General features: G+C 39.0%; 1 protein-coding gene across 1 annotated transcript; it reads right to left on the bottom strand.

Moving 5' to 3' along the window:
* Positions 1-855: 855 nt before the first annotated feature.
* On the bottom strand, positions 856-1,989 carry LOC107717072 (neuropeptide Y receptor type 1-like). Its single transcript, XM_016523716.1, has one exon. The coding sequence runs from the start codon at positions 1,987-1,989 to the stop codon at positions 856-858; it is 1,134 nt and encodes a 377-aa protein (XP_016379202.1).
* Between the last annotated feature and the right edge of the window lie 11,170 nt (positions 1,990-13,159).

Raw genomic sequence — 13,159 nt, 5'->3', positions numbered from 1 at the left:
TATTAATGTGGATGATCAGTGCACGTGCACCTCGCGCTGCTGCATCTGTTGAACTGAGGCGCTACTGCGCGATCTATCACTCCACATTAAACAGCGCCAAAACAGCATTTATTGTTTGAATACTGCAATACAATGGACAGAATTTGAAATCTGAGAGTTTGTTTCATATTAAAAGTACCAAAGCACAATGCTAATTGCGATATATTGGATGGGAAGTGCCCTTCAGTGTTCCGTCCATTAACTGAAAACAGGCTAAACTAATCGATTCTTGGGATTTAAGAATCAATATCGTTCCATAAAATGACATTTCCCGACCAGGCGCAGAGTGGTGCCAATCACAACACACTCTGGCCCAGCTAACCAATCACAGCAGATTTCGTATTTCAGAAGGCGGACCTTCATTTAATACAGGAACTATTTGAGCTGTTCATGCCAGACTGGGGAGGGAGGTGTTGTAATAATGTAAAATATGTGAAAAATAATGTGTTTTTCGAACAACCTAGTATGAGAGCCTGTTCTAGTACACCCCCAAAACAAAATCAAGACCTTGTAAAGATTCCTTTAAGAATCGATATCGTTCCGAAAAAATGAGAATCGATTAATATCGAGATATCTATATTTTTTACCCAGCCCTATTTTGTAATATATTTTGGTATTTGAAGGTTTGGACAAAACATATTTATAATTTGATGTTTACAACATATATTTACCATATATTTAAAAATACATTTTAGCCAGAATTTTTTTTGGCCATATGGGTTACAAGAGCTAAGTCTAGGGCTGGCATCAGTGTGAAAGTTTTGGCACTGAAGTGGAACAATCAGTGTTGATCTAAGATTTGGGCGATTAGCCCAATTACACAGAATTGTTTCTGAGTCTAAAAGATGTCCGTGATACATCAGTGTTAATTGTGGACATTGGAAAGTGTTCGTAGCTGTCCTCTAGTGGCTGAAAATGGCAGTGTAGCACCACGGAGGCCACATCCTTGCGGAAGTTGCTGTTGAGGAAGCCATAGATGATGGGGTTGACACAGGTGGAGCTCATGGCCAGCAGATGGCAGAGTGAAAACAGCAGATTGTGGTAACACACGGGCAGTGCCTCCTGGTGCCAGTCCGCCACCACATTAAAGGCATTTAATGGCAGCCAGCACATGGCAAATGCTACCACCAAAGTGGCAAGCATGACATTTATGCGTTTGCTGTGCATCACACGCCGGTGTTCGTCTTCTCGGTTGTGGCTGCACTGGTGCTCCAGCATGCGCTGTCTGCGTCGCAGCCGCAGGAAGATGCGAAGATAGCAAAGTAGCATGAGGAACAGTGGGCAGCAGTACTGGAATAGTAACAGGCTGGTGGTGTAGGCTAGTTTGTGTTGCTGAGAGGGCCAGACTTCCAGACAGGCATGCAGCTGGCTGAGTGGCGCAGGAAGCAGACTGTATGGCTCACTGCTGAGCAAGTGAAATGCCAGGAAAGGTAATGATGTTATGCAGGCCAGCAGCCACACAATCAAGACAGCTATGTACGCTTGGGGGACGCTCGGCTTCCAGCCAGATGGATGCAGGATGAGCTGGTGCCTTTCAAGTGCGATCAAAACCAGAGATAAAACAGAAACCGTCACCGACACACACTGCACAAATGGCATTAGGCGGCATAGCAGCGCACCGAAGATCCAGTGGTCCATGAGCGTGTAAACCACTGTGAAGGGAAGACAGAACACACTCACCAGGATATCAGAAACTGAAAGGTTGGCAATGAGGATGCTAGTGACGTTAGGAGGGTCCCGCTGGTGCATAATAATGCAAATGAGGAGGATGTTACCAAGCAAGCCCAAAATAAGCACTAGGCAATAGCATAGCACTATTGTAAGTGTCATGGTGCTTGATTGCCAGCAGGGGACATCAAGCAGGAACAAACTACTGTTGCTTTGATTGAGGCTGAGGCTGGAGTTTAAGAGCGCCTGCCACCACGTCATGTCAAAGACAGCCGACGACATTGGCCACCTCAGGATAGCGCCAGACAGCAAAGCATCTTGGGAGTCTGAAAATAACAAAGAGGTGCATCTAAATTAGACGTGCACACCCCTGGGACACTCAGCATGCATTTCAGCAGCTATGACACTACAGAGGCTATAACAGTTATTTTGGAAGTAATGAGGACATAAAGTATAAAAGTTTTAAAGGTGATTTAAAGACAAGGGTTTTACTTAATCCCAAAAAGTGACTCTTATAGAGCAATATCATGGGTACCTCTGAGAATGTAGACCTTTACATCAAGAGAGAGTTGGGTTGACACCTTTGATTAAAAATAAAAAGGTGATCTTTTTGTTATTTGACTTTTTCTGTAGTTGGAAATAATAGGAAAGAGATAAAAGAGAAGTGTGTGGGTGGAATGATGCTGTGATTTGCAGTGCATCCAATTTTAGATGTTCCTTTGGGGGTGGCCATTGATCAAGACCTGCAATGGCTTATAATAAGAATGCAATCAGTCCGTCTCAGCAGACTGTAGTGTTTTATTTGTGTGTGTCTTGGGTAGCAGGCTTGCAGAACGGTCTCACATCGATCTGAGTGTTCTATGGATAATCTATAGATGCTCTGAATGCACACACTAACACACATGGAGCTCACTGAAGTCACTGCACAACTGTTCTAGATTTGTCTGAAAAGCTCTTCACATTCACATCACTTCACATCACCAATCTAAATTCTTAAACATATAGTTTACCTTAAAATGAAAAATCTATTATCAGTATTCAGTAACTCAGCCTCATTACTTTATTTCTTCAGTGGAACACAAAAGGAGATGTTATGGTGCCTTTATATGCTATCGAAAAAATTCCTACTTCCCATTTATAAGTCACAATTATGAGTTTGATGCGTTCAAGTGATTTGCTGTCAGAAAGAATAGGAATCATGGAGGATGGCAGGTTCAGTCTTACCTATTTCTTGGAGAAAGATATAGAAGATATAGATGTAGAAGATATAGATATAGATGTAGAAGATATTTAGTCAACATCCAGAGGCTTTTTAATAAAATGTAAATGCAACCACATAAAAAATACCGCATTATGGTATACATTAGCCATGCTAAGATAGTCAGCTTGTTGACAAGATGATCTTTTTGATAATTAATTTTTACTAATTCTGTAAGCACATGAAGGTAAGCATTAGGCAGAATGTTCACCCTGCTCTTTTCCATGCAAGGAAAGTGAATGGTGACCAGGGGTTGTCAAGCTCCAAAAAGGTAAAAACACCATAAAAGTTTCATAACACTAGTCTATATGAATCATGGTCTATATTCCAAGTCCAAACAATAGCTTTGTGTGTGAAAGAGAAAGCAATTTAAGTTGTTATTCATTATATGGAAAGGAGCAGCATCAACATTCACCTTTTGTGTTCCACGAAAGACATCATACAGGTTTGGAACAACATGAGGGTGAGAAACTGATGACAGCAGCACAGCCAATCAATACAATTTGCATGACATATTATTATGTGGGTGCCGGCACAAAAATTAAAACAAGAGGGCATAGAGACTGATCGTGTTGAAGCCCTGGTGCAAATCATGTGAAGAGAGACATTAGCCTAGTTCACTATATGCCAGCTGATCTCAGAATAGGTTAGTCTAATGTACTTAAGCTTTTGTAGGCTTTTCAGAGCTAGATATGCAACAATGAGCATAACCATCTTTTATTTGCACAACAAATTACATTTTCATGTTTGGCTGTAGTCGTGGCTCTATCTCTCTTTATCTCTCTTTCTCATTCAGAGGATAGACATAATGAGATAATTTTGGACTTCCTGATGTAATCAGTGTCCATCATTTAATTATATTATAATATTAGAATTCTCTCATGACTAAACATTTCTGCTACTTGGCAAACACAGTGCCAAGCTGAGTCTAAAATCAGTTTGTTATGGTCAAATGTGTGGGTGTTTCCACCACAAACAATTAAATCATATTTTCTCAATTTAGCATCATTTGACAAAATTACAGTTTGATTGAAAATAGTGCTATAAAAATATTCTATGAGGTTTACACTGGCATTCATTTTCACTCAGTAAACACTTTGATTATTGAGTGATTATTTCACTCATTGGTTAGATAATCGCAACTTTTAAAATGAAATATAATGGATTTTCATAGTTTAAGTTTGAAAGTCTGGGTAAAACTAAAGGGTAAATCTAAAATGCATACAATAAATGTATTTGAAAAAATAAACTATGAAGCAAAAATAAACTATGGAGGCCTAAAAAAGACCAGATATCTTTAAAAAAAAAAAAAATCTCCTTTTTTTTTACCGTCATAAAATTTTATTTTTCACCTGTGATGGGACTCAGAGAGAGAGAAGATCATATTAACCTCCTGCACTCACTCTCTCATTGTCAGTTTCATTCTCTTTCTCTCCCTTTCATAATCATACCAATCTCACATCATCTCCCCATTCTTCTCCTACAGGTGTGGATTTCCCCTAAGGCAGTTTACATGTCACACTGACCAAACCGTAAAATACTCACATCTGCACAAACACACAGACATTCTGACTCAACTGTAATACAAACCCTGAGCTCTAGATTACAGGTGATATTAAAGCCGGGCGCATTCTGAGATTCTAGATGGTTTTCGTTTTTTACTTAAATACTACATGAATTTAATTTTCAAAACAATCACAGATGCTATTGTGCTGATCTCTGACCTCCTTTGGCTCAAGGGTAACTGTAAATTCTCTTAGAAAATCCTATTTGTGTGATGTGAATTATCAGATGCAGAAGAACATCCCTAAAAAGGTATGAATTGAACCCTAAGACACAGCTTTTCATTCTAACTCAAATATGCTCCAAATAAAGCTGTTACTATCACTGAATCCTGTCGCCATACTGCACACCTGCACAAATATACTGATCTAAAATGAGCTTGCATTTATGTGTGCAAAGGAGAAAATTGCCTGTGTGTCCTCACTTCATGGCAACACCAAAGAGCTGCAGTCTGTGTCAACAAGTCCAACAGATGACTGTAGGTTACTACAAGCTTTTTAACCTTTCCGAACAACTATGCATGTGTGGTTGATGTGGGCTGCAATATCAATGTTTCCAAAATGGAAGAGCATTTAATCTGATATAAAATACTAAACAGAACTCACTAAACAGAACACAACCTTTTCTACTTAAAGACACAAAAGCATCCACGGAGGCTTAACATCACCCAGTCACAGCGAATCAAACTTCAACCACATGAAGATGCTCCACAGACCACAGAATAATGAAACTGTGTCCCTGTTAAATTCATAAATTGAACACAGCATTGCAATCATCTTTGCAAAAAACAGGAGTTTAAATAGTTACATATATAAATTATTGTATACACATTATTTATTTTAGAATCATTGAATATATAATGTAGAAACATGCATATCTGTGTGAGCTGCATTTCAAGAACTCACCTGTGTCTTCTACAGCAGACTGCTGTCAGGCAGTCGGGGGAATAAACACTGATTCAGCCAACTCCAGATGTTCTAAATCAACACTCATCTCCCTCTCCCTCTCTCTCTCATCCTGGGCTTCTTCTGAGCCCACATCCTTGCAATGTGCCGTCTCTGTAGTAACTCTTCTGCTGGACTTCACACTGCATAACCCCATGTATTCCACTGTGTTTACTGCCCACGTGTGACATGAACGATGTACTGCATCGGGTTCTTTGGGATACAGGTTATAAAACGCGTTCGGGTCCCTCGAACACATATTTTCTCAAAAACACACAAACGTATGTTCATAGAAACGGCGTGCTGTACTACATTTACATTTAAGCTGCGACAACTCTGCTAAAGCTTGCTTCATATTAACAATAACTGAGATGTAACGAAGCATATTTACATAACAACAAGTGTTATGTCTCCTTCCTCAAATTATTCAGTTGCAAAAAAGCAGGTTTTATGAAATATGTACTAACTTAGTTATACAGGGATTAAGGTGAGAGGAACGAGAACAGCTTTGACGTCCATTGCGTCAGCGTTCCGCGTTCTTCTCATTGGTTGGTTGCTCGCCCAAGCGGGAAAAACAACTAGCCTTATGTTGCCAGATATCGATTAACGTTACATCGTGAAACTAATTTTTTTAAATAAAAGTTTTGTTTCGCCTTTTTTATGTTTCTTTATGAAGTTTGACATGTTGAATACGAAAATCACATTACTGTTTATGTGTCATTAACAGTGCTCATGAAAACTAAAAAAAAGGTTGACAAATTAAACAAGCTAATCTGTTATTATGCATAAAAATTATATGGTATATGCATAATACTGTAATAATACTGTGTACGTTGGATCTTTGTTGGTCTTTAATGACTAGTGCCACAATCAGGGCCCTGGGGCTATAGCTAACCCAAGGGCCCCACTTCATAGTAGCCTATCTTGGTGCCACAATGTTTTTTTACACAACAGGAACAATCAGTATGTTTTTAAATAATACAATTTCAAACACAGAGATATAATGAATATATACATACTAAATAACTAGATATCGTGGGATATCTGGGAAGTCGTGGCCTAATGGTTAGAGAGTCGGTCTCGTAACCCAAAGGTTGCGGGTTCGAGTCTCGTACCGGCAGGGATCGTGGGTGGGGGGAGTGAATGTACAGCGCTCTCTCCCACCTTCAATACCACGACTGAGGTGCCCTTGAGCAAGGCACCGAACCCCCAACTGCTCCCCTGGCGCCACAGAAAAAAGTGTTCACGGTGTGTGTGTGTTCACTGCTGTGTGTGTGCACTTTGGATGGGATAAGTGGGATAAACCTTAAGGAGTTTACTTTAAATAGTCTTCTAGGCTGCCATATAGTCTTCTAATTTAAAGGTCTTCTTTCTGTCCATATAAGAGAATCAGTAGGGCTAAAATTCAGCCCATATGTTCCCCATAAATGTTTTGCTGGGTTAGGGCAATTTGAATAAATAAATGATTTATTAATATATAAAGGATGTAAACAAATAATATATATTTTTGAATATACAGTGATTATACTGATTGGACTTGATTAGGAAAGCCACACACCTGTCTATATAAGACCTTACAGCTCACAGTGCATGTCAGAGCAAATGAGAATCATGAGGTCAAAGGAATTGCCTGAAGAGCTCAGAGACAGAATTGTGGCAAGGCACAGATCTGGCCAAGGTTACAAAAAACTTTCTGCTGCACTTAAGGTTCCTAAGAGCACGGTGGCCTCCATAATCCTTAAATGGAAGACGTTTGGGATGACCAGAACCCTTCCTAGAGCTGGCTGTCCGGCCAAACTGAGCTATCGGGGGAGAAGAGCCTTGGTGAGAGAGGTAAAGAAGAACCCAAAGATCACTGTGGCTGAGCTCCAGAGATGCAGTCGGGAGATGGGAGAAAGTTGTAGAAAGTCAACCATCACTGCAGCCCTCCACCAGTCGGGGCTTTATGGCAGAGTGGCCCGACGGAAGCCTCTCCTCAGTTCAAGACACATGAAAGCCCGCATGGAGTTTGCTAAAAAAACACCTGAAGGACTCCAAGATGGTGAGAAATAAGATTCTCTGGTCTGATGAGACCAAGATAGAACTTTTTGGCCTTAATTCTAAGCGGTATGTGTGGAGAAAACCAGGCACTGCTCATCACCTGTCCAATACAGTCCCAACAGTGAAGCATGGTGGTGGCAGCATCATGCTGTGGGGGTGTTTTTCAGCTGCAGGGACAGGACGACTGGTTGCAATCGAGGGAAAGATGAATGCGGCCAAGTACAGGGATATCCTGGACGAAAACCTTCTCCAGAGTGCTCAGGACCTCAGACTGGAACTAAGGTTTACCTTCCAACAAGACAATGACCCTAAGCACACAGCTAAAATAACGAAGGAGTGGCTTCACAACAACTCTGTGACTGTTCTTGAATGGCCCAGCCAGAGCCCTGACTTAAACCCAGTTGAGCATCTCTGGAGAGACCTAAAAATGGCTGTCCACCAACGTTTACCATCCAACCTGACAGAACTGGAGTGGATCTGCAAGAGGGAATGGCAGAGGATCCCCAAATCCATGTGTGAAAAACTTGTTGCATCTTTCCCAATAAGACTCATGGCTGTATTAGATCAAAAGGGTGCTTCTACTAAATACTGAGCATTTTTCAGTTTTTCTTTTTTAATAAATTTGCAAAAATGTCAACAATTCTGTGTTTTTCTGTCAATATGGGGTGCTGTGTGTACATTAATGAGGAAAAAAAATTTACTTACATGATTTTAGCAAATGGCTGCAATATAACAAAGAGTGAAAAATTTAAGGGGGTCTGAATACTTTCCGTACCCACTGTATACTGCAAATGCATTTAACAATATTAATATTCCTTTATATTACAGGCTCTTTTGAATTAATATTTTAGGCTACTTCAATTAACGTTTATTAGAACTAATACATTCTCATTTGTTGCCCTATAATGGAACGCTACTGTAATTCTTGAATATAGGGTTAACTGTAGTATTAGTAAGATCATTAATCAGGCAAAAACCATGCTCCTCATTACCATGGTTTTATGGTTCTTCAGTGTTTGCATGGTAAATAGCGGTATTTACCCGTTTTGTCACCTCGACACTTCAGTTTACATGATCGGAGCTATTTAATCTGGTTTAACCTTTTGGCGTGAGACACACGCTTTCAGGCTCTGTCTCACGCTCTCTTCAATAGCTGTCTTCAGTAGCTCTCAATAGTTCCAAACAAACCAGCGCTGTCAATATATTTGAATGGGTTTAAGCAGGATAAATGACAGCTTCGCTGTACAGGTATTTACAGCAACTTTTGTTAAACATTACAGCATATTATGCATTAATTATTACGTCGATGACATTTACAGTATCATTTTATTCTGGAGAGTGATGGAGAGGAAACATTAATATGTTTTTCTTGTATTTAACCCTCAGGTATAGTTAGCATCATCAGTAAAGTGTATATTGAGATCTGAGGTCTTGTTTACATCACTGTGTTAGTTCATTGAGGCGCGTTAAGCGTCGTTGGGGAATCCTGGAGTGTGACGTCAGAGGGAAACCCCAGTATTACAACTCAGCGTCACACAAGCCATGATATAAAGTTAAGGAAACTAAGGAACAGAAGACAATATATGTCTTTGATGTAATGTTAGTTATGTATCAGCGTCGGTTAAAATAGCATAATATTCTCTTTTGGTAGAGAAATCTGTGAATATCTTGCCAACTTTACCGAACTACCATAGACTGAATAAAACAGGTCCAAACGAGTTCGGCCAGTTCACTGAAAAGCGAGAACTGACTCAAAAGAATGATTAAATCACGAATGATTGTCATCGCTGGTTCATTTGACAGAATTCCGGGACACAAATAGGTAAAACTGCAGAAACATTTGCAGGCAAAATGTTTCTCAGGTGAGTCAGAGCGCTCATGGTACGCACAGTGCGTACAACCATACACCTGCAGGCGCCGCTATAATCAATGGATCTCTTATTTACATTGTGAATGCACCTTTTTATACTGAGAGGATTCGGGAGCTTGCAGAATTCTAAAAAAATAAAAATAAATAATAAATAAATAAATAAAAGTGTTGAGTGGTGAATGAATTCTAAGTAATTTGAAAGCAATGGTCACAGATGTGACTGGCTACATCGCTCAACACTACAAAAACACCTTAAGCTTTTGAAGTTCACCAGAACACAACACAAATTCGCACTTGAGAGGCTGCCGTATCTGCGTCTCCGAATTATTACAGTTTTAACGGAAGGCGCTTTTGCTTTTGTTTGAGGGTTTTCACTGCATGATAAAATGTGTGGGGTGAGAACAGCGTCAATTGCGTGAGAGTTGTGGGCACTTGTTGCTGTAACGATACCGACCGCACCCTCATTACTGTTGACCTTTCTTATAATTATTTATCTGTATGTTTATACACGCTGTACCTGAATGTAATGCCCTGGAAATTGGCTGAGTATGGATACTAAGTTTTAAATAAATCAAAATAGGGAGTGTGTAGCGCTGTTCTGTGGTCACTCCAGCAACCTAAACACTTGGCCCTCTTTCTCTCTTTCACACAGTTACTATTGGTCAGGAATCCTCAGAGCAAGTGTGTGATTTGATTAAGTGGTGAGACTTCACACTGTGACCTCAAGTTGGGAAGGTGAATATTACATTACATTTTTGAACCACTTTTGTTAATGAGAGCTTATTTCTGCTGTAGCCTACTCAACCATAGTCTTTTGTCAATAAAGCAATGATCTAACAGTCATATAGCTCAGTAAATTTCTATACAGTTTGCTTCCTTGGCATGTAATAAGAAGTAACAGAAAAGTAACAGAACAATATTATTTATTGTAAAACAGTGGATATATTGTTTTTTTCTATATGCTATATTTTCTGAATTCTGCTTATACACTTGAGTTTGAACCTAAAATATACAATCTAAGAAAAGCCTGTAAAGGATATGGCCCAATGTAGCCTACCATGTTAATATGAAGGTGTTTAACTTAAATTGTAATTGTGTTGTGTTTTAGGGTGGAAGGATACATCTGAACATTTCTCCCAGGACATTATCTGTTTTTCTACTGATTTTTTTTTCTTAGTGTGCATTTGTTTCTTAATAAGCCTCATTTTGCAACTCTGCAAGGCAGCAGGTTTTTCTGTAGCTGGAACAAAGAACTAACTATATTATGGTAAATGTCTGCATTCAAGGTCTTCACGGTCACATTTTAAGGCACTGGTAAGAATAGTCCATTCCTTTTGCCTGTGATCATAACATTTGTTTAATATATGTCTTTTAAGGAAAAGGTTATCTAATAAACTTATATACCTTCACTTCCTTTCCCAGCTCCTGCGCTGCATCTAGTCATGTCAAGTCTAAATATGTGTATTGCTTTTCAGAATCATTTCAAAACAACTTTACAGAAATCTGTGCCTTACAATCCTGGATACGTAAAAAAGTAATCCACGGTAGATTTACTGCTAATTAGTTAAAATTCTTTAAAATAATCCAATAAAATATTTGTGTTTTCTCATCTATTGTCCCACGAAAGTCTATAAATTTATATTACCAGACTATTTATTACAACTAAGATATCTTACTGTATATAAAATAAAGTACTTTAGTACTGTACATTTAGTTTTGGAACTAAAGCGGTGCGAAAGGCCCTATAGCATTGGATATGAGCAGAGCTAAATGTAATGCTGCAATTAACACTTTTCATTTCATTTACACTTTATTCGCAACAATCCAATTTGTAGAATTTGAAGGCATCTTGCCTCAAGTACCCATTATTTTCAGACCTGTTGCCATGGGAAGGCTATGAGAGAACGGTCCAAACGCGTTCGGCCAGTTCACCGAAAAGAGAGAACTGACTCAAAAGAATGATTAAATCACGAATGATTGTCATCGCTGGTTCATTTGACAGAATTCCGGGACACAAATAGGTAAAACTGCAGAAACATTTGCAGGGAAAATGTTTCTCAGGTGAGTCAGAGCGCTCATGGTACGCACAGTGCGTACAACCATACACCTGCAGGCGCCGCTATAATCAATGGATCTCTTATTTACATTGTGAATGCACCTTTTTATAATGAGAGGATTCGGGAGCTTGCAGAATTCTAAAAAAATAAAAAAATAAAAAAAATAAATAAATAAAAGTGTTGAGTGGTGAATGAATTCTAAGTAATTTGAAAGCAATGGTCACAGATGTGACTGGCTACATCGCTCAACACTACAAAAACACCTTAAGCTTTTGAAGTTCACCAGAACACAACACAAATTCGCACTTGAGAGGCTGCCGTATCTGCGTCTCCAAATTATTACAGTTTTAACGGAAGGCGCTTTTGCTTTTGTTTGAGGGTTTTCACTGCATGATAAAATGTGTGGGGTGAGAACAGCGTCAATTGCGTGAGAGTTGTGGGCACTTGTTGCTGTAACGATACCGACCGCACCCTCATTACTGTTGACCTTTCTTATAATTATTTATCTGTATGTTTATACACGCTGTACCTGAATGTAATGCCCTGGAAATTGGCTGAGTATGGATACTAAGTTTTAAATAAATCAAAATAGGGAGTGTGAAGCGCTGTTCTGTGGTCACTCCAGCAACCTAAACACTTGGCCCTCTTTCTCTCTTTCACACAGTTACTATTGGTCAGGAATCCTCAGAGCAAGTGTGTGATTTGATTAAGTGGTGAGACTTCACACTGTGACCTCAAGTTGGGAAGGTGAATATTACATTACATTTTTGAACCACTTTTGTTAATGAGAGCTTATTTCTGCTGTAGCCTACTCAACCATAGTCTTTTGTCAATAAAGCAATGATCTAACAGTCATATAGCTCAGTAAATTTCTATACAGTTTGCTTCCTTGGCATGTAATAAGAAGTAACAGAAAAGTAACAGAACAATATTATTTATTGTAAAACAGTGGATATATTGTTTTTTTTCTATATTCTATATTTTCTGAATTCTGCTTATACACTTGAGTTTGAACCTAAAATATACAATCTAAGAAAAGCCTGTAAAGGATATGGCCCAATGTAGCCTACCATGTTAATATGAAGGTGTTTAACTTAAATTGTAATTGTGTTGTGTTTTAGGGTGGAAGGATACATCTGAACATTTCTCCCAGGACATTATCTGTTTTTCTACTGATTTTTTTTTCTTATAGTGTCATACAGCGTTGGTCTTTGTACACTAGGTTGTGCTGTTGTACATAGATTGCAGTTTAGTTAGGTTTGGTAAGGATATTAAGTGGTAAAATGTATAAAATTAAAGGTGAGTGGTATGAAACACTTCGGTGCATGCTGGTTTTAGGGCAATTCCAAAATAATCCTTAACATTCAACATTGGCCGAGTCTCTTGTGCATTTGCAGAGGTTGTTTGATTGTAGGTTACAGTGATTTCTATTTGTGTTAGCTTGGTGTTAGCTGGTTTATCTGTCCTGAACTTTACTGATTAATGTAAAGCCATTTTTTCCCCTAAAAATCTGACCAAAAGGACGAAGGTTACGGTGGCCTGATTTCTCATAGGGATATAAACAGCTGTTTAGGATCTGAGCAGAATATCTCAACTAAATGGGATGATGAAAAAATGTGGAAGCGAGTGAGAGACTGTGAGAAACTTTACAGAGTTTCTGGTAAAATTTGTGATGGTTTTATCAGTGCTGCAGATGTGAAGGTCTATCCGATGTTCAGAA

The sequence above is a fragment of the Sinocyclocheilus rhinocerous genome, unplaced genomic scaffold, assembly GCF_001515625.1.
Source record: "Sinocyclocheilus rhinocerous isolate Xijiao unplaced genomic scaffold, SAMN03320098_v1.1 scaffold119, whole genome shotgun sequence".
Lineage (NCBI taxonomy): Eukaryota > Metazoa > Chordata > Actinopteri > Cypriniformes > Cyprinidae > Sinocyclocheilus > Sinocyclocheilus rhinocerous.
Note: the sequence above shows the minus strand (reverse complement) of the source record. Positions and strands in the feature narration are given on the sequence as shown.